Below are 22,352 nucleotides of genomic sequence, written 5' to 3'. Positions count from 1 at the left end.
GCCAAGGTCTTTTAAAACCAAAGAAAAAAAGAAGTGAAAACCAATCCTGCTGTATCTTACCGTTCTACCCCCAAACATCACCCTTAAAAATTATGAAAAATTTGCACATAAAATATTGCTCGAGTTCTGCAAAATGCTCCAACCTGCCCTAAATCTTACATCTGCTGAAATAAAGGGACTCCAGAAAAAGCAAAGCACAGAGGACTGACTAGACGTAAGCTGCAGGTGAGAGGCTAGGTAAAACGTCTCTGCTAACAGTTGCTCTTTATTTGCCACTCACTTTCTGATTACTCTCTGCCATATTGCTTTTCCGCTTTGTTTTTATTATAGATGCATCTGGAGTGTTACAAGTTAATAATTTTTGAGATAACCAAGAAGCTAGCTTATCTTTTTTAGTAATAAAAAAAGGTGAAAGTTAAACTCTAGCTGCAGATAAAACACAGTGACAGGTGTAGGTTCTAGATAGGATAAAATAAAACACGAAACAATTTTGTAATGGAATTATGGAAGCATTACTTTTCATATGATGAAACAAAGATGCACCAAGGAATGACAGTAATTCCTATACAGGAGCGCTGCATGAGTCACTCATTCAAAAAAAAATGAAGGTAATGTCTTAGTAAGCAAACACAATCCCCAAAATAACTACCTTCTAATATATTCCTAGGGATATCTTAGCAACAGTTATTTCATTCATTATTATTAAAATTTCTAAACATAAAATATGCTCCAATCTTGATGCAATACAAAATAAAGGTTAGAAAGTGCGAGTAAATAATCTGAGTAGCACTCAGATAGGGTGGTGAAAATAAAATATAATCAAATAGATTTATAAAGTTCATCAAGTAGGTAAGGACCATTGCTACATTTGCAATACAAGTTATGACAAGATCCAGCACATGAGATCAATGTAATCTTAAAATGCAGGCATACAGAAAGTTATGACAAAAAGAAAAAAAACCCCAAAATCCATAGGATTGGTTAAAAACTAATTGAGTAATGACACACAAAAGCTGGAATAAAGCTACTCCTATAAAGGAGCAATTTCTGTTTAGAATTTAGATCCTGTACACATAAAATAAACCATTATTTTTTAAAAAGCTATTATCACCTTTAAAACAAATGGTACTATTTTCTTTCTCTATATAAACGTGTAATAAAACATGACAAAAAGCAAGCTATTGACTAACGTCTGAATACGCTTGTAAGAAAACGCAATGTAGGAAGGAACAAGCAGAATCCTTACGAAGAATACTACTTGGAATAATGCTAAAATCATTGCATTAGAGACTCTTGTGCTGAAGAGATCTGAGGGCAAAATTAAAATACAGGTTCAAACCATCTGATCTGCAATACTTGCAAAGCATGCCACCCACTTGCTCGGGCAACTTGCTTCAGTTGCACCGTCTGCATGAACAAGTACCACTAAAATTCTCGTAGTACTAGAAAACACTATAGAAATTGACTCAAAGGAGATGAGAGGATCATCTTGGCCAATGAGATGTATACAAAAGCAATTAAATGGAAAAAATATGTATCACAGTTATCAGGTTGACATATGCTGCATGTATCCCAATCGAGCACCCACTGCTTCGATGTAAATTACACGAATGGCCTGAGATACGCGATAAAAACAAATTAGCAGTGATCTGTGATCTGCTGTGATCTGCTTGGGCGTGAACAATGCTGCAGATGTGTGCTAAGTCCTTTAGCACTCAGCCAGCATGAAGTTTTGACATTCAGAACTGGGAACAGTATTACAAGTTGAGAACACATCATAAGGGGGGACAATACTCCTCATTTGTACCTCACACCTCCCGTTTGCTAAATGACTACCATTAATAATCAAGACAATCACTACTTCGTAACACCTGAACTAGGCACATCTGTTTCAGAATACAGCAAGCTATAGTGTGTGTGTCGTCCCCTGTCAACTGCTGGGTTAAACATTCAGATGGAATTAAAAAAAAACCCACCCCGAAGCAAAACAAAAAAATCCCAGAACACTTACCCCTTCCCCAAACCAGTAACCAAACCAGTCCCACTGACTTCTATGGAATGATACTGACTCAAAGGCTGTCACAGCCCAGCTCCTCTAAGTCAGGTAGCTAAATTGTTAAAACCAGAAAATATTATACAAAATCCCGAGAAAAATCATGGACTTTCTATCTGGAATACCTCTGCCCCGTCTCCTTCCTCCCTTGTCCCCAGCTTCTGCTAGTACTGCGATCTTTCCCGACACCAGGAAAAGATGTTTTTGCCTGGAACGACAGGAGTGCTGTGCAGCTTTCAGAGCCAGTTTTTCAGACCACATTTTTGAGAAGCAGAAGTTTAGGCAAAAGAAGTCCAGAACATTTCCAGTGTTGACAACATTCAGTGAGGACCAGGCGGACTTCAGTGATGACCTACAACTCAAGAGCTTTTCTGGCTTAGGGAATTAAAAGCATATTTCTCTACTGCTGTGGAGATCACACAACCTGGTGTACATCATGTCAGGCTAGAGGAAGACTATGAATCATTCAAGAACCTAAATTTTCTTTACAAGCATTCAGTCTGTCAGAGTGAATGAAGCAGGCCAAGATGGCCTCAGATGGGATTAACAGGAGACCTTCACAACGGAGTAAACTGCTCTTTTACGACAAGACTTCACATCATAATTCCTTGGAAATGCTAGCACAGGCTGGGGGGGGGAAGAAAACCAAGCAGGAATCCCACCTTATTGACAGTTGCTATGACTCAGAGGAACTCACTGGTTTTCGGAACTCACCAACTTTGTGGCGCGAGACATTACTCTGGTAGCGGGTACAAAGAGTTGGAAAGCAACATGCTGAGCATGCTTTAGGAGTTTCTGTGTCTGCCCTGGCAGCTAAGGAACCCAACTGCATAGCTTCCAAATAAATAAATAAACCCTCCTAAATAAATAAATCACTCCAAGAACAAAACCAAAGGTTCTAAAAGTAGTTTGGTTCAGGATGCAAAGAGTCCTAGGTTCCATCAATTATTTTCAAGCCCTAACAGCCATATCTTCAAGTCACTTAAACATCTGGAATAAACAAGAAAAATATGAGGCCACATAGGGTAAATCTTCAAATATTTATCCAGAAAAGCAGGTGATTTTAAAAAGGCCTAAGTAATTTGCTTGCTATAAACAGAAGTAAGTAATTTTAGAAGATGCAGATTATGAAAATATCTGAAGCTTTTAAAATATTAGTTTCGCTGAGATTCACATGAAGCTTTGAGCATTCCCTTCTGTTTTGCTGCATGAGATGCCCCCTGGGTTGGACAGTTCTGTGCTTCTGAGTCACCTTGTGCACTGCCTTCTACCAAAACTGCTTGTTCAATCAATCCTGCTAATTTTGGGGAGAGTGCACCATAAAAAGTTAGTATTGATGTAGAGCATTTTCCTCTGTCATTTGCCGATGACTTGTGGATGCAAGGTTGACATGAAATAATTTTTCTTGATTTTAATAGAACAGTGTCAGTTTTACCCTATGAGCCCTCGTTCTGAAAATAGATTTTTGATGGCAGTCTCATGCTTTTTTAGAACACCTTAACTTTTACACTTTAATGCTTACTTTAACTTTGACAAAAATGCAAAGATCTTTATGGCCAATGCCTTTTGCCCACAATGTTCTGCACACAGCTATGCTTGTACAGTATTTTGCTAAGCCACGGTTTGCACAAATGAGATTACTACTTGTAGGGAATTTGTTGGGGTATTTCAAAAGCTTAACATTCCAAGTTCTTAAATCTCACACAAAATGCGTGCAAAACCAAATAAAACCCAACCAAATACAATCCTCCCTCTTTCCTCTGGGCACAGGAGGTGAGGGGCGCAAGGAGGGAATCAAGAAGAAATGAACCTAGGAACTATTATTGTCTAGTTAAGCACAGGCAGAACTTAGATTTTACAAAACGTCCAACCAAAATAAAATAATTTACCTGAAAAGCAAGACAGAACTTATTTCCATCATTCATTGTAGATAGAAAATTAAGTGCCTATGTGAAAATTCTGTGTTTTCTATTCAACCATTCTGGACAGGAACAAATTCCTAAATTTGGAACTGTGGGAGAACCTACCCCCTTTTTGCCTACAGTGGTCTAAAACTCTTGTTACAGAAGCAGTTACAAAAGCTTGTTATACTTTGTATGAGCTTTTTTCTTCTTTTCCTGCAATGTTTGTTTATGTTTGGAGTGTACAAAGACCTTTTAGACCCTCAGACATTATGGTCTACTGCTCAATGAATCAAGAAAGGGACCAGTGTACCTGAACTATGTGGCTGGCAGCTAAGATAATTAATTTGCAACAGTGGCCTTAAAATTTGTCTTAAGCAAGCAAGCAGGGGTTGTGTGGCTAAAAATCATTCCATTTTCTAAAAAGCCCTTAAACCTCTCTGCATCTAGGTGCTTCCTCTGCTCACTGTGAGAAGAAATGATGCTAATTTCACATTTCTTACCACTTTCTGCTACTCCACCCATTGACAGTCTTTCCTTTCATTGTGTGCACTACGCTTATTCACTGCTGGTAAAAGGCTGCATTTATGGAAGGTTTACATCCTGTTAATCTCTATGGCATTCACACAATGATACCTCCTGCTGCACTAATATACTGCTCAAAGTTAGCGCTTTCACTGGAGAGGAGCACAGTACACAAGATGGACAGAAGAGAGACTGCAGCACCATTTCTAAACTATTAAGTACTTTAAGCAGTGTACAATGAGAGTAAAGTTTCTGATGAGCAGCATAACCTCTCTCAACACTATTCTAGCATCACCTATGACTTCCCAATGAACAACTTACCAACTCTGTCCTGAGGATTGTGTGGACAATAATGAAAAATCAAAACCACATGAAAATTGCTGAACAGATCCTCCAGTGAATTGTGGGTGAACAAGAGCTGGGGATATGTGAACTGCAAAATTAGTTGTCACAGGACTGAGTTTTCTTGATGTTTTCTTAAGTTTATAACTCTATGCAACAACAGATGCACAAATAGGATGCAATTTTTGTACTCAAATTATCTGTGTACAAACAACTGGAATACATACACAGACTCAAAGGTTGACTTCAATTTATTTAGTAACACAAGCAATTTTCCGAAACTGCATAAACTGAAGTTTCCTTTGGAAATTGCTTAAAAAGAAAGTTACGCAGAAAAGCCAGGAAGTAGGAACAGTACTTAGGGAAATGCAGGAAGCATGGAAATTACTAAGGGGAACACAAATTTCAGAAAAACAAATAAGCAGAGGGAAGCTATAAGTGTCTGTACACTCAGTGAACTGAGACACTTTCCAGTTAACTCTAAGTGCCAGATAACTGTGACTGAGGATACATGGAAGAATTACACTTAATTTTTCAAGGCCTTTTATTGGAAAATGTCTTAGGCTCTATTATATGCACTGTCCCCTTTGTAATTATTACACTTACTTCTACTAATAATCTGCAGAAAAACCTACTGTTTGTGATGTTCATAAAGCACTTAATAAACCTTCTCTGAAGGAAAGAAATCACACTGCTTGGAAATTCACTAACTTGGAGAGAGGGGGAAAAAAAAGCTATTCTTAGCATATACGCATCACTCCTAGTCCTCTGACATATCAGCAGTGGTTCAACCAGAGCTGACGTGAGAGTAAATGCATATGGCACCTGCCTGGAAAGGTATCTGAGTAAACATGGATGTGCCCTGACAGCTACTTGAAACATAAATACTTTCCAAGCTGAAATCCCAGTAGTGGCCAATCTGTCAATAGCCAACATTACTGTGTATCTAGAAAGGCATTCACCCACTACCAAAAAAGGGTCATATTTGGAATAAACTGTATTAGGCACTCTGCACCGGTGATTTTGTACAACAGGATCTCAGGCAAGGAGTGAAGGTTTACACACTGCCATGAGAGTGGATGTTAATTTTCATTTAAATAAAACAGCCTTAGTTGGAATATGGTCAGAATGCTGTGACTGTCAGTGGACAAGATACTGGTTTTACATCTCATCCAAAAGGTAAGCAACTGCTATTTCTGGAACTGCAAAAATCAACATGAGAAAGCAATGTTATATTTCAGGTTTTTAAAACATCATGCACTGCCTTCAGCACTTAATGCAAAAATTAGCTATGTGTCAACAGAAACAAAATAGATAAAGCACAGAGTGAAGTGCAAATCTGTATGTAAAAATTATTAATCATTCCTCACCTGATCTTCTTCTCCACCACCCTCTTCATCGTATTTCAGAATGTTGTCTCTCACATCATCTTCTGGATCAATCAAGAGCTGCTTTGCCTGACGCTCTTTATCACGGCGTTTCATCCATACCACGAACATTAAAACTAAAACTACATTGCAAAAAGGGAAGACACAAAACCACATCACGATTCTGAAGGAAAGCCATGGAAAATCGTACAAATTTAACACCGAGATTTAAAGAAAGTAAAAAAAAAAAAAAAAAAAAGACGGAAGAAAAAAGAAAGCTGCCTTTGACTGTTCTGGATGAGTTTTTATCTTGTTTTTTTTTTAAATAAAAAATTTCATAGAAGGCAGCTTAAGCAAAAGATGTTGAAATTCAGGCTACTATAGGCAATTTGATTTGGAAATCAATCACATATTCAAGGTCGTAAGTCACAAATCCATTCCACACCTGCAACATAAACTTGTCATGAAAAGAAATAAGACAGACCAAGCTTCATAAACTACTGGATTCAGATGGGAATCTCTCCAGTAGTGCCAAGAATTTTAAGAGACTGTATTATTTATATTTTTTTCTCCTATGTCTCAAGAATGTATAGCAATTTATGCAATTTAAGCAATTTGACTTTTGAACATCACTAAGCTTAGGCCATTTTGGCATATGGCTCAGCAGTCCACGAGAACAGACCATATTGTTGGCTAAGTTTAGATTTATGTTTAGAAGCAAGAGGAATTGAAGATGAGGAAAATGCAGTGGCATTTAGAGCTATGTATTTTTAATCTTTATTCTCAACAATCTCAAGTTGTTCTGTTCAATTACAAACCAAAGCTTGTTAAAGAAAATCAAATAAGAAACAAAACAGAATAAATGTGGATAAATTAATTGCTAATACAATAGACATTTTCCCAATTACAACCACTTTCATAAAAGAAATTCCAATATACCTAGAATGTCAATATATGAAGAGTATCTTAAAGGATTTGATAGTTTCAATAAGGCTCTGTTAATTCAATTCCTAACATTTTAAGAATATCTTGTCTCAGGAAAATAATTGTACTGCGCTTGTGTGCAGCCATGGGTTTAGCCAGGCTCAAATACTACTTTTTTTTTTTTTTTTTAAATTACCACTTTCCATCATTTTGCATGTTCTGGACTGGTGCACAGTATACTCTGAACAGATTAATCCCTTCCTTGTGTTCCACCACAATCAGAAATCAGTTAAGCATAATGTGTAGGAGAGCTAGCATCTAATTTACTACACTGGACAGACACTTAAGTCACGATCTTTAGTCATTCCCATTACTGAATGAACATGACACACAAATAAAATACTAGCACAGCTTTATGTAATTCTTAAACGCACACATGCGTCTCTGTTCCTGCATGGCTGCCTTCTTGTCCAGCCTTATAGGAAGGGCTGTGATGTATTAGTTTCCAAATAGCCTACTTATATTAATCTGAACCACAACAGTAGTAACACCAGAGCACTCCTTGAAGGCACTGTTACCCGCTGTGGGTGGTGTCACATCACACAGTACCACCAGCACAAGAGAGACTAGATGTCTGGGGGCTAATCACATCTTCAACCTGGTCACTCACTGACGCAACATAACAAGTGCCCATGGGCACTGACCGAAAACCTCCTTCACAAACCCACTGTGGGGCCTGACTGCCATGCAAGTGCTATTTATGATCCGTCTCACGACTCCTAATCTTTTACCATCAGGAAGCTTTCATACTTGTCCAAGACATTAATCTAAGCAGCAACAATTCTTGGACTTGATTCTTTAATCACTCCCCCTTCTTTGTCAGGGTAAACAGGACTAAAACATAAGATGGTACTTGCAAAACAAAAGAGTTAAGAGATTTATTTACTCACTGAGCAGGATGATGATACAAAGCAGAATTGCAATGATGGCACCAGTTCCCAGCCCTGCGCCAACAATCCGGTCAACATCAGTGCAGTCTCCGTTTATGTCACATTGGCAAACTTTCACTTTCAGCACAGAAGTGCTAGATGCATGTGGATTTCCAGAATCTGTAATTACTATGGGTACATCGTAGATACCAGCCTCCAGGAACCTGATCCTTAAAGAGAGCTGGGCGTGATCACCTGTGTGTGAAAATAAGGCACTTGTTAACAAGTAATGTACTGCTCATGTGAGTTTAAAACAGTACTGGCAAAAATGGCTCATCTTTGAGCTCTGCATTAACTTATTGTTCAACCCACTACGTGACGCTCAGGATAACAGACTTCTTTATTACTGTGAACATCTTTTCTTTCTTAAAATTTCTTGTTCTTTGGGGAACTTACACTATGGTGCTTTTCTATTCATATTAACCAAATTCATGTACGTTGTGAAATAACACTAAAGTAAAATACAGAAAAGCATATGCAATAGTTTCTTTAAAATTATTAAGATTTCTGTAACGTTATTTACCACTGATTCGGACAATAGTCCAATTCCTCTTAATACTAGCAGGTGTGTCAGGCAGTTCAAAGGCAAAAGGGCCTGCATTTGGATCTATGTCAGGGTCTACAGCAGTGATGTTAATAGCGTTAGGCTGTAGTGTTTCACAAGTCGTAGCTTCTTTCGGATTCACTTGGGGGGCATTATCATTGATGTCCAGCAGGTATATCTGAAGTGTGCCAGTTCCGCTCATCGGGGGGATTCCTTAAAGAAAAGAAAATGGTATTGAACCTGTTTCCAATTGGAAAGTTACTTAACTGAAGCTATACCAACACTTCGCAAATTATCACATACATGTGTTCACCTCAGTTTTGGGATTCTGTCTTTACCAAGCCAATCTAACACTGTCACTGCACCTGCTAACACAAATTCTTATGTAGTTCTGTCTTCAGAAAAACTGTCCTACTTAGCAAAAATCAGCAAATAACTGCAGATCCACAGATCAGAGACTCAACTACTTTACTGACTAAACAGCCAGTTCCTCTCTAGAGACAGTCCACATCAAATGCTTGAAAGAAAGAGGTGCAAAAGTGGGATAGTTTATCCTCTGGAGAAATTATTCTGTAAGTTTGAAGACTTATGAACACCCTTTACCACAAGTGTGCTGTTGAAAGTCTTTCTAATACTGACTTTTAGCATGTTTTGTCTAGACATTCTTGCTATCCGTACTGAATGTGTGATGCTTCTGTAAGCTTTGCTAAAGTCACACATTTATGTGAATGTGTGGCACTGAATTTCTCAGTATAATTAGCAATGGTTCCCATTCCACACTCCCCCCACCCATCCATAATCTTCCAGTTCCATTTAATTTTGTTCTCCAGAACAGAGCCAGAAGGATAGAAATAGTTGATCTAGCTTTGTTACACGGTATCGGTTCACAAAATTTTACCATTTGTCTTCTCTCCGAAGTAAATAGCCCCAGTGTTTCAGTTTTCCCTTCTAATGCGAGAACATTCCTAACTGCACCTGTCCATCTTTCTGGTATCAGCTATATGAGCAGTACAGTGCTCCAGCCAAATGCAAAGAACTTCCTTCTGAGCAGAGACTGTTAATTGTCATTAACAAACTGACAATAAAAAGACATTTTTCTCTCTGTACTGCTGTAGCCTGAATGTGGAAAAACACACCACCCATCCCTCAACATGTTACTCCCCAAAGTCCACTCGTTCTGTGAATTCACTCAGTCTACTGCACTCCTGTGCAGGTTTTTTCAGTTTTCTGTAAACTTGACTAATGTAACTAAGCCAGTGCCTTTCTCCAAACTCATAGAATTACTTTTCACCCCGTTTCCGAAGTAGCGGAGAAATATACAACGTCTGATGCTAACATGCTAACACAGACTTCTGACTGGATGTGTTCTAAGAGTATCTTGTTTCCTGTCCTGGAAAAATTGAATGCCATTCAATCACACAGAAGAAACCCTTTTGAAAACATATATAATTTTGATACATACCATTATCAGAAGCAAGAAATGTTGCATTATACATATTGTTTTGCACATATATTGACTCTCTGTCCAAAACAGCTGTAGTAGTTATTTGTCCATTAACAGGGTCAATTTTCAGCCAGTTTGCAGGATCTGAAAGTTTTGAGTACCTGTGTATTTGATCATAAGATGCCAACATAAATATTGACAACATAGACAATAGTAGTATTTTAATTTGTATCTTGAACACATTTTTTGAATTTGGACACAGTATGTGGCAAATTTCCATTTATTAAACCTTATCACTAAAATTCTTGAAAATACTTCTAAAAAAAAAAAAAAGAAGAGAGTTCTACATTTAGATTCTTGTCCTGCCATGTAAGTTATCATCTGATTGGAGTAAATCATATAATTACTGTAAACTATATAACATTCATATTCAGACTCTATTAAATATTCAGACTCTTGCTTGTGCTCTACCTACAGGGCAGTTCATGTACAATGTACACTTTTATCTTATCAGAGCACTGAGAGCAGGAGAGAGGTAACAATGGATAAAGAGTGTCAGAGTAGCACTAACTCGCATTATTCTAGTGCTTCCAGTATCACTTAAGAGGTTTTACTGTATGCTCTCATCTTAATTTGAAAGAGGAGTGTCTTTCAAAATCATCCTTCTACCTGATAAATTTGCCCTTTGACATTAATCAAGTGCAAGCTATCTTAGGTCATTAAAAATGCATATATCCTTAACTCCTCATGCTATCATGTCTATGATATTCTTCTCATTTCTGGGTGTAACCATCAGCAACAGCTAACCAAAATTAAGAGAAAATAAAATAGTAGGAACCTCGAGTTTCAAAGGAAAGACAGAAAGTAAGGTCTGGAGTTTCCTCCACATGAGCTAAAAAAGCTGTTGGGTAAGCTAGGACTGAGTCCTGGCCCAAGACTAGTCACTGTGTCTTAGCTTTGCAGTCAATGACTATGTTTTAAATAAGGTATGCAAAAATATGCTTTAAGATTTCCATGTTTTATCCTCTTCACTTTTCTCATTTAGCATAGTTTTGCACATTGAAGAACTTATGACCAAATTATGATCATAGCTATCAGTACAAGAATTCACAGATGGATGACAACAACAGCACTCTGCATTGCCGGAGAATGAGAAGAAAACCCTTAAGGTTTGGTCAACGATATGACGTGGTTTTGCTGCCATGCCAAAATTATTGGTTAATTTAAATTGCAAATGATCTTAGTTCACACAAGCATGTGTCTGCTCTGAACGAATTTGTTGGGACACCATGTATACTTTAACCCAGGTACATAACTTCATTATACCCTGATGAAGTGGGACTTAGCGTTAGAAGATGACCCAGTTTACAGATCTATAAATGCTGGTCAGGTCACTTTCTCTACAGCCAAAAATCCTGTTAGAGTGCGTTGCTCAAAAGCTACAGCAGGTATTGGTATAGCTGTGTGCTATGATAAATGCAGTCATTTCCTATGCAGTCTCTTTGCTCCCCACCCACTCAATGTTGCATTCCAATTGTTAAATAACTGCAAAATGTTTATATAGACCTTAGAGAGGTTTGCTGCATGTAGCGATCTGGGTCCTGAGCAGTGAAAGTTGTCAACATGCTACCCGCAAGTAGCCCTTCTTCTTGACGTACAAGCTTAGGGTTTGGAACAAAATATGGGCTCTCGTTCACATCAATGACCGTAATAGACACAGTTGCTGTTGACTGAGGGGGATGCTGAATCCCCTTAGCCAAAGGCACTTGATTTTCTGCAGCTACGGTAAGTACGAACATCCTGTTGGTCTCGAAGTCAATAGGCTGGGAAAAGCAAAAAGCAAGAAGTGTTAACATTTACTCACAATAGTGATGGACACACAATAACATTTTTACTTCAAAGTACATTTTTAAACATTACTTGTAGTGCTTTTCTCAAAAACGAGCACAGACCCTAAGGAAAACACAATCAATATAACACCTCAGCACGAGTCTGGGTTGGGGTTTTGCTTAGCAGCAGCAGCTTCAGAAGTCAGAAGAGCTAGAAACCTCATCATTCTTGGATTTAATTTACTCTGGTACTGCAAGTAGTGGTAACTGAGGAAACAAGAAGTTTCACCAGAAGATGATGTAGAAACTCCCAGCTTTATGCCAGGCACTCATGTGAGCAGCTGTACCTCTTTGAGGATCTCTCACAGGGAGAGAAACCTACTTCTCGCTCTTACGAGGACGAAGGTTTCCTTCAAAGAAGATCAGAGATACCCATTCCCCTAATGTTTCACTAGAAAGACTTTGTAATTCCAGCTAACCCCACTGCTGGTATACCTACAGCTCTCATCTTCACAATCCAACCAACTTTCAGTTTGGGGACCTTCTTACTGAGCCACAAGTCCAACTTATGGAAGAGTAAAACCAGTTTGAGGCTAGAGTTCCTCTGCAGCACTGCATAAGGGTGAAGCATTCCCCAAGACCCGATTTGCCTTAGTACTATGCACTGTGCTACTCACGCTAATTCTAGACTTAAAGGAACCCTGCACCTTACAGGGGCAGCTGGCATATGATAGCATGAAGTCCGTGACAAGAGACAGTCCAATCTTCATTACAGGTTGACAGATCAACTCATTGCACTGCCAATAAAAACTGTAGGCAGGCTTCCAACTCTTCCCATGTCTGAGTGCTTAAAGGAGTGCTGCCGGCCAGACTGTAGAACTGCCATTTACCACCTCAGGCTAATTTTCCTATGTTGTTTAAGAGCCTTTGATTTCAGATGGTATAGCTGGTCCCCTTCCAAACGGGCCCATCATTCCCTTGCATTTGTAGGAGAAAGCTCCTTTCCCAGTGAGGCTCCCACATGCTGCTACTCTGTTGTTAAACCAGGTCAGACGTAGCAAAGCACTGAGATACTCTGGCAGTAGAGAGGATAGAAATTGTTAAAAATAAATTTGTAAGTGAGCAAAGCTATATCAAACAGGTTGGACATCTGGAATCTTAGGCTTGCTTCTCTTCAAAATACTTCAGTTTAACTTCAGCATTTTTAAAATTCCCTTTTCCAGACATTTCAAGTTAGATACCATTCCTAGATCTGAAAAACATGCTTACGTGCCTAATTACAAAACCCAGATACTCATATAATTCTTGCTGGAAGACTGCAATACAACAATTGGTACCCCTGGGGAAGTGTAGTTATCAAACAGACAGTTCTTAAAACAAAAAGACCTCTACTGTGAATTACCACTATAGCTGTAGAAAAAAAAAATGTATCTTTTTCTCCCCTAGTTACTGAGAAGATAAAAAAAAAAAAAAAAGGGGGGGGTGGGGGGTGGGGGGGGTGGGGGGAAGGTGGTGAATGTTTTAATTTCCAAATGGGAACATTGGCATCTCACACTTGACTTCGTAAGTGGATCAGCCAAAACCAGAACAGGCCAACTCAGAGACGAGACACTTATCAGAGGGCTATGAGGAAAGGTGGCTACTGTCTGGCAGGTTTAATTATAGAACCACATTGTTATTATCACTTGAAATAAGTCACCCCTCAACACAGAGCTGTTGGCTAGAGAATGAAGATAGACAAGTTATTCCATAAAAGGAATTTAAATGAGCTTTTAAAAATAGCAAGCCTTTAAAAACCTCTTGTAAAAGTAGCCTCCCACCTATCACTTTTTCCTCTCCGATTGTGCCTTGACTGCCTGTATCTGTTCCTTAACAGGAACATGTTGACATAAAACCTGCAGACAAGCATGACTACTAATGGAAGCCAGTAGGTAGGAAGCTGTTCCTTTACACTAGCAACAAATACTAAGCAAATGCTTTTTCACAGACTAATTCCTATCTTTTTGCAAACAAAGCTTCAAAAATCTGTCATTTTCAACAACCTAGGCTGATTTTTAAAAGCGATCGGTTAGAATACTACTGATAGTGTAAGCAAGGTAACACTCGAAGGGACAGATGGCTTACTTCCACGAGACAGACGGTGCCCATCCATTTAACTTTCCAGACTCGTGCTGGTCTCAAGAGTTCACATTTTTCCCCCTCAACGTTCTCCCACTTCTTCCACCTTTGCTTAATTCTCTGAAGCACAAGCAGCTCTTACCTTCACAACAGTCACCAGCCCATCGTTGCTATTGGGGTCGGTCAGGATGGTAAATCGACCTGTGGGGTCTCCTCCAGTCATTCGGTACATCGCATTCCATGCAGGTGTGTGGGGCTGATCTTTATCCGTTACCGTCAGATTCGCCACGATCACATCCACCCTGTTTTCCGGTACTTCCCCATAGAACTGCAAAAAAACCAAGAAAACATTCTACCTTGGCTGCAGAGGCACACAAGTGCCACACCATATGGAACATTCATCAACATTAGGGAGTGCATCTCTCTTCACTGGAGCTCTGACAATTTATCTAATGAAGTTTACCTGAGGCTACCCACAAACCTGATAGTTTGATTCCCTTGTCAGCTTTTGCCTTTTGGCCCAAGCAGAATACCGTATCTAAGGGATATATATTCTGCACGTATTTCAATTCTGTCTGCCAGTACACTATTTAATAAATAATAAATATTTACCATCTATGAATATAATGAGAAAAACGGGGAAGGGTTATAAATATACACATCCTTCAGTTACTCCCACCCTGTACTTACAGTCATGGCGGTGAACTCTGGAGGATTGTCATTGACATCTGTCACAGTGATGACAGCAGTTGCTGTGTTTGAAAGACCATATGTTGGGTTTCCTTCCATGTCCGTAGCTTGAATTATTAATGTATATTGTTGTACTTTCTAAAACACAAAATGACATCAACATAAGCTTTAGACAAAACTAACATTACCACAGGACAGAAGGTGTTTCCAAAATTGCACTTTGCTAAGCAATGGAGCCTATCGCACTGTTTATTCTAGTTAGCATCACCTGAAATGACAGGAGCAGTTTGTGCCACAGGAAGACAGCACCAGCTTGCATCTCACTATACTGAACTGCTGCTTGATTTTCTTCAAATATCACCGAGACAAGAGCAGACTGCCTGCCCTCTACTCTCAAAAAAATCAAGGACACTTTATACAGTTAATGCTATTATAACAGATTTTACAACGCTTTTCAAACGGGGAGAAAAACAAGAGTTCAGTTTATATTAAAACAGGGTAAGTCCTCAAAAGCATTTAAGAGAACTGAGCCAAGGTAGGTTTGTTAGCCAAAAGGCCACAACTGCCAAGGTTTTGTTTCAGCCAAGCCCAAGTATAAAACTGCTCTTGCAACTTCTTGCCATCGCTATGGAAACCAAAGATGTCAAGGCCAACAAAGACTAGTAAGGGCAGTGGGAGAAAGGGGGAGGGAACAACCACATGGGTTATTTCCATAAATGTTAAACACCCTGGCCGAAGATGGCCATCATCTCCCCCTCCCCTCGCCCCCGCCACCACTAACGGCCCTCCCGGCCAGGCGCTCCACTCTCCCGTCACGTTCTCCCGTCACGGCTGGAGCGGGGCCAGGGCTCCCTCAAGCACAAGGAATGTCCAACTGAGACCTGACCTCAAACTGGTTAGCTGTTTAAAACAACGTCGACACGGTTGTGTTAAAAAAAAATACATTAGAAAGATGCTTTTTGTGTAGAGTTGCTGAGAAGTTGATTTTAACTCACCAACGGTTTCTACTGTGAAATGCAAATATTGTGCGTGATTTGTCATTTACCAGTTCAGTTTCCCAGCTTGGAGAAAGCTAGGTGTTATCACTCAGTTCTTTCCAAAAGAAAATGCACAAAATAAGAAGTTGCTATTACTTTGAAATATCACTTTCATGAATGGTTTTCTAACACGGGCAAAAATCCTTCTGGCAAAATAAAAATACTTAAAGAAAAGCACAGTTTTTCCACTCGGTACCTTATTTTCTCCCACAACTTAAAGACTGGGGTATATGACAAATGACTTCTCATGGAAACTGTTTACGTAAAGGGACTATGGGATAGCGATGCAAAAAATAAGCAAGGTCTGACTTTCTTTCAAGCTTTCACCACACACTATGACAGACATTAGAGTTTAATGATTATGCACACTTCTAAGCAGCAAATATGAGCCACTGAATAAAAAAGTTTTTAAAATAAGCTGTATGAATCTGTCTCCCACTGAAGATAATTTACGCTCATGTCCTCTTTCATAAAGGAACCCTTACAACACACACCAAATGGGTATTACTGCATATGTATCCTTTTTTAAAAGGAAGACTAATATTATTTATACAGAAATGCAATATATGTTTAATAATGCATAAATATGTATACGAATTCTGGCTTGGAAAATATACTTGAAAAGTGACTTTCAAAAGGCTTAAATAAACATCCTAAAGGTTTCCTTCACGACACCAACAAGAGAAGCAGTCACAAGGGAATAAAAGAAATACTTTTACCACTTTCATCCAGGAAAAAAAAAATATACTTATTGTGAAGCAATAAAATCTAGAGCAGTATTGAAGCAGGTCTTGCAGCCAGATGATTCTACCATTATTGAAACAGCAAGTGCTTCTGATTCATCTGGGTCTTAACACATTGATCCCAAGAAGCAAATTTCATTAAGGAAACTCCATTATTATTACATAAGACTCAACTTCCATACAATCTTCTTATTTAATTCCAACAGAAGCAGCACACTACAAACAGCCCCAAAAAGTGCACCAAAAGACAGCGTATGTGTGGTTTTGCTTGTTTTTCCCCCCTTCCAGAAGATCAACTGCTGGGAATGAAATCCCAGAAATCAACAAGTGCACAACTTTCCAAGCATGGGGAAATTAGGGGAGGTTGGCTCTCCTCTTTTAACTGTGGGTTGAGAAGGAGCCAGGAATAAGCCATGGAGCATGTGTCAGCAGCCTGCACAGAGATTTTGCAGCAACACATCCGAAAATGAACTGGCAGCTTCAAGAAAGAATGCAGACCTCATCAGGTCACAGCTTCCCACTTCAACACAGGCCAAATAAAAGAGCACTTCACTGAATTAACCTCACGTGAGGCAGGAATGCCAGTGTGTAAATTTAAGTACCCTGCCTGACTTCTTTGGCACCTCCAGCAGCAGGGCTGATGTTTTAAAGCTGAGGTGAATTCCACAGCAATAGCGGAAGAAAATAAGAACAGATGGATCTCACGAAAAAGTATCTTTTGGGATAGCAAGTGAAAGACAACTTCTGCCTTTAGCCGAGTCTCCTACCTAAGCAACTCTCCTCCTGTGTGCGTTAGCATAGATAATGCACTGTGCATGTTAACCTAAAATACTAGCAGATGAGGAATGCTACCAGAGGAACCACCTTTTTTTTTTAATGCCTACAACACTTATGCACCCATAAATAATGGGTCACATAATTTAAGAAATTTAAATTGTGTCTAGCATTTTATGAGCCTAATTAAAGTTTTACAAAGAGAGTCAAGACTTAGAGAAAAGGGCAGAATGGCAGAAGTGGGTAGCCCACCTGAGTTTCCTCGACAACAAGGAACCTTGTGCAAAAAAGCATTCCCTAGCCCACTGTCAGAAGACCTGCTCAATTCAGATCTGGCTTTCTAGACTCCTTGTCATTTTAATTTAATTGAATTCTATGAAATTACTCAGGAAATGAAGGAAGCAGAGCAATGGCTTGGGAAGGAAACCATTTTATCTCATATTAGTCTAATTTAATATTTGAACGATTTAACATTAATCATTAATATTCAACATGTGCAAGAAATGTTTATAAATACTCATTTGGGTATCAGTACAGTGATCAATCAGGAAAACTGATGGCGAATGACAAGGCTTTTCCAACTGTTAATGTGAGAGCCTAAGCTCCACAGACAGCTGGTTTCTTCCAAGTTAAATCACTCCGGTACAGCTAGTCACTAAGCAATAAAACTCAAGAGTTATCACTATGTCCTTCTGAAAGTTCACCTGTCAAAGATGACCAGGGGATTTTAAAAACAAGGGCAAAGCTGCCCATCATTCTTTTAATTTAATAAGGCAATACTGTAAAGTTCAGCGTTTTCCTTTCCTCAAATTCATCCCTTTCAAAACAAACTTAAATGGAATGAATGTTAATAAAACTTTAAAAATTAATTGCAATATCTAACAGTCTGTTTAGCTTTTCAAATCTTCTGATTGCCCCTTTCAAACTGAATTGCATCAGAATATTAATAGCCAACCCAGAGCATCAGCAGTATTTTTGTTCTACATTTTAAATAAGTATAAGCAAACAGCTAAAAGCTGAACAGCAACTCCAGTTTAAAAAAACCTTCAGATTTAATGAGGTTAGTAAAACAGAAGTTGAAACAAGATGTGTTGAAATAAGATTTGTTTGGATTTTGTAGTCTGTTTATAAAATAATGCTTATCTTTTCTGAAGTTTTCAAGTGGTTCAAAAGCACAGTTAGCCGGTGTGACAGATCTGGAGTTGGGAGGGAAATATTTTTATTTGCACCTCACAGACAGGTGAACCAGAGCAGAGGATGTGGCACCCTCCTTCTCCAGCGGTGGGCACAGTGAAGAACTGTCTAGACAGAATGGGACTTGCCCAGCATGTAGCAGGGAATTACTGACAGTCAGATTTTTTTATTATTCTCTTTTTAAAAAGGTTTTGAATGTGTGTCCAGGCCTTGAGACAAGTCTCTGTCTATGCAGTTTCCAATACTGACTGGTTTATTTCTTAGAAATGTGCTTTTCAAATTTTAAAATTGTTACTGTTTTTCCTGCTTTATTTTAGTAAGCAGATTACTGCACATTTAACAACAGTGCATCCAGAAGATTCCAAGTATTTGCCACCTCTCTGTGAAGAGCAAGGAAGAGGACAGAGGGAGTACAGAAGCTCTCCTGGAGCTTCCAAAATAAAACATATAGCCAATTCCATTTTCCATCCACTCTTTGCCTACAGAGCTCAGCAAGAGGAAAGGTCTGGAGCTGAGGAGCAAATCCCATCTCAACACCCAGGCCAAGCACCTGAGGTCCTCATCTGCATCGCTCTGCTTCAGTGTGTACCTGGTTCCTTAAAAGCAAACAGGCTTTTGAAACAAGATCCTTTCCATGACCCCACGGAACCGAGAGTAACTGCATGTACAGAACATGTGGGTCCAATTTTCATCTCCATCCCAATTTCCTCTTTTCCAAGGAGAAAATTCAGATGGGGAAGAAGAGAAGTATTTGTAGGTTACTAGCAAAAATGCACTTCTTCACAGTATTAAGTACAACCCAGCCTACGGGATTAAGACCTGCTGTACCTCTCTGTCAAGCCCAGCTGCTACGGTGATAATGTCACCAGTCTCGTTGTTGATTGTAAACATGTTTGGAGAGGGGCTGCTTGGGGCCTGTGACAAGATTCTGTATCTCAGCATCCCATTCTGTGCATTGGGATCATCAGCATCGATGGCAGTAACAGTCATCACGTAGGTTCCTAGCAGCAGGATAAATAATTGATGTTATATAAACAGTTTACTCGGATTACACAAGATCACTTACAAGCAATGGTCAAAGTATGTATTTCTTTTGGTAAACTCTACACATTCCTTCTCTTACTTAAAACAAACCAGTTAAACCCAAGACTCACCAACAGAGTAACTAAAATACATAAGAGGAGATAAAAATACTTTGTGTTTATAAAATAACAGATTTGCTTATAACTGAAGAAGCTCCATAAACAATGAAATTCTACAATTCTGCCATGAATAACATTTCTGTAACAACACAGCTCTTCATGTTTAGATAAAAATGTTAATAATTGGGCCAAAGGAAATATACTTAATTTTCAGAATTGGTGCACATACTGATAGTGATTGAAAATCAATTTAAATAATATTCTCTCAAAGGTCTTTAAGATGCATGTTCTTTCCATCTCAAATGCCAAGTAAACACACTAAAGTGAGAAAATACATTTCTTGTGCTAACCTTTCTAAAAAATTGATTTTGCACTACTGAAAAATTAAGAAAGTGGTTTCAGCCACAGTGCAAACTTTAGTCTGAGATTATTAGAATTTTAATGAGATGTGAACATCATTTAGGGTTTTCTTGAGAATTCAAATGAAACTGTTTGATTTCAAATCTCAGTATTTCCAAAACCTCTGAGATTCAGAACTAGAACTGGATCTGCTCATAATTTGCAAGTCTCTTACACCCTGAGCTGTCAACTAAATGAACGTCTGTGGCTATCATGAACATAACTGTTAAGAACTGTGACACAGGATTTTCAAAAACAGGAACCTAAAAGTCATATTCTTAAAGACTTCTCTGTTTTAGTTTATGTACATAATACTTTCTTCTTTTGGAAAAATAATCCTAGTATGCTAAAAAGTGAACCAAAAATAAGGTGAAATAAGAAGAGAGTACCTGAGATTTTGCTCATCATGCTAGTAAGAAACCTTTGAAAGTGTTACAAGGTCTGAAGGCACCCTCTCCATCACCTTCAAAATATTACTGCATACCTTCCCCCACACACACTCTCTGAAAGCCCATGTATTACCTGGCTTGGATCCTTCGGGGACTGTCCCATTCCAAACCTGGTGTAAGAATTCAGGTCTATTGTCATTCATATCAATGACATTAATAACAATGTCAATAGGATTTTCCACTTGGTTTCCATTTACATCCACTGCATGCGCTCTCAGCTGCAAAAATCATCAAAAGTATTAGAATTTGCACAACATAACAGGCACAAGTAGATACAATAATGGTGGCAGGAGGTTTCAGGCCAGACATTTTTAGCTCCATGTATTTTATCTGCCACTGCTCCCTCACATCGACTATTTGAGTTTTCAGGTTGCTAACGGAACTGTTGTTTAGATTAAGCTGCAGTCTTACTTCTTTGATTTGCTGAAATTGATTTTGAATCATGTAATTTCAATTAACAACAATGCCTACTGTCATATATAAATACCTTTTTAATAATGGCTGTTAGAAAACAGACTCTAGATATATGCAGATTTACATTAAGCAGGTAGCAACTTATTAACAATCCATAGGGAATGAACACAGGCATCGCTTTTAAAAATTCTGTTCTGATACTATGGATATTGAATAGACATGAATGCATAGGCAAAGCGTAAGGTTTATGATAAATCACTGTCAGTAAACACACTGAAAATTCCAGGCTAAAATTAAGCTAAAGTTTATGGACTGAGTTTCAAAGATACTGAGACACTTAAATTTAATGCCCCGATTGTCAAAAAGGACTGAGTAACTACCTTTGACAGTCAGGTTTACCTAAATCATCTTAAATTGGACAGCCAAAAAAAAGGAACACAATACTTTCTGAAAATGTAAACCAGGTCAGAGCCTGGAAACTGCTAAGCAAAAAAGCAGCTTTCTCCTATAGCAGTCCTGCTGAAGCCCGTTACATATATATATATATATATATTTATATATATATGTATACCTCCCCCCTCCCCCGCCGCTTCTGGCTACAAACCTACTAGAAAGGAATGAGAGGGCATAGGGCATTATTAACTCACCACTCTGGAAACGACTCATATAAATGTAAATTCTTTGAGTCAGTAACTCTTGAATCGCCAATGCCAAATTCTCAGTAAAAATCTTACAGATGCCGGAGCTGTTGTGCTCTTGTGAGGGCCATTCCCTCCATCTCCCCCCAGATGCCTCCTGCTGCATCCTCTGTTTGAGAGCAGCACCCAAAGGGCTTCCTGGAGCATGAGGCAATGAGTGTTTTAACCTACAACATGCTAGAAAATTCTCTCTAGGAGCTGAGCGACTTCTGTAACAATTTCAGCATGGTCCCTCAAAAGCAGAGACAACTTTAGGTCACAGCCTGAGCTCTCCCTTCCTTCAAACCTTTCTTTTCCACTAATACTGGAATCCACGGTCTACTTTGTCAATTGCTTTAGAGCAAAGAATATCATTTTCATAAGCTGACAGACCTAATTTACAATTCCATTAAAATGCTTAGATTTGCCCCTGAAAATGAAAATTGGTAGGTTATTCTTCCCATCCATTTCTCAAATCACAGCTGCTGCAATTCTAATAAAAGTCATGGCCTAATTGAAGTTGCTGAATTAAAAGTAAACTTTTGAAAAATATACAATACAGTGGAGACTGTGATCAATGGTATTTGAAATATAAGCTACAGTATCCATATTTCAATCTTCTGAAATTACTTTTCTAAATATATTTAATCACTGTTTACATATGTTAATGTATTTAAGCTGCTTAAACATAGTAAGAGTTAGCCTTAGTAAGTACAATAAGTACAAATCTGCTACAAACTCTTCAAATCAAATCTCATAGAAAACTAAATGCCGGCTGCTCAAGTCATGTTTGAAGC

The 22,352-nt window shown here is 38.6% G+C and overlaps 1 protein-coding gene across 1 annotated transcript in view; it reads right to left on the bottom strand.

Annotated features, from left to right (window-relative positions):
- The window catches only part of CDH2 (cadherin 2), a 119,253-nt gene that overhangs the window by 12,806 nt on the left and 84,095 nt on the right, over positions 1–22,352 (bottom strand). The window contains exons 6-14 of the mRNA XM_081996546.1: positions 20,538–20,682; positions 19,303–19,475; positions 14,727–14,864; positions 14,179–14,364; positions 11,656–11,912; positions 10,108–10,250; positions 8,625–8,858; positions 8,063–8,296; positions 6,192–6,331 (exon numbers count right to left, since the gene is read on the bottom strand). Coding sequence (XP_081852672.1) covers positions 6,192–6,331; positions 8,063–8,296; positions 8,625–8,858; positions 10,108–10,250; positions 11,656–11,912; positions 14,179–14,364; positions 14,727–14,864; positions 19,303–19,475; positions 20,538–20,682 — 1,650 coding nt within the window. The remainder of the gene's footprint in view (positions 1–6,191; positions 6,332–8,062; positions 8,297–8,624; positions 8,859–10,107; positions 10,251–11,655; positions 11,913–14,178; positions 14,365–14,726; positions 14,865–19,302; positions 19,476–20,537; positions 20,683–22,352) is intronic.

The sequence above is a fragment of the Phaethon aethereus genome (assembly GCF_964289735.1).
Source record: "Phaethon aethereus genome assembly, chromosome: 2".
Taxonomy (NCBI): Eukaryota; Metazoa; Chordata; class Aves; order Phaethontiformes; family Phaethontidae; genus Phaethon; species Phaethon aethereus.
This window is presented reverse-complemented; position numbering and strand designations above follow the sequence as displayed.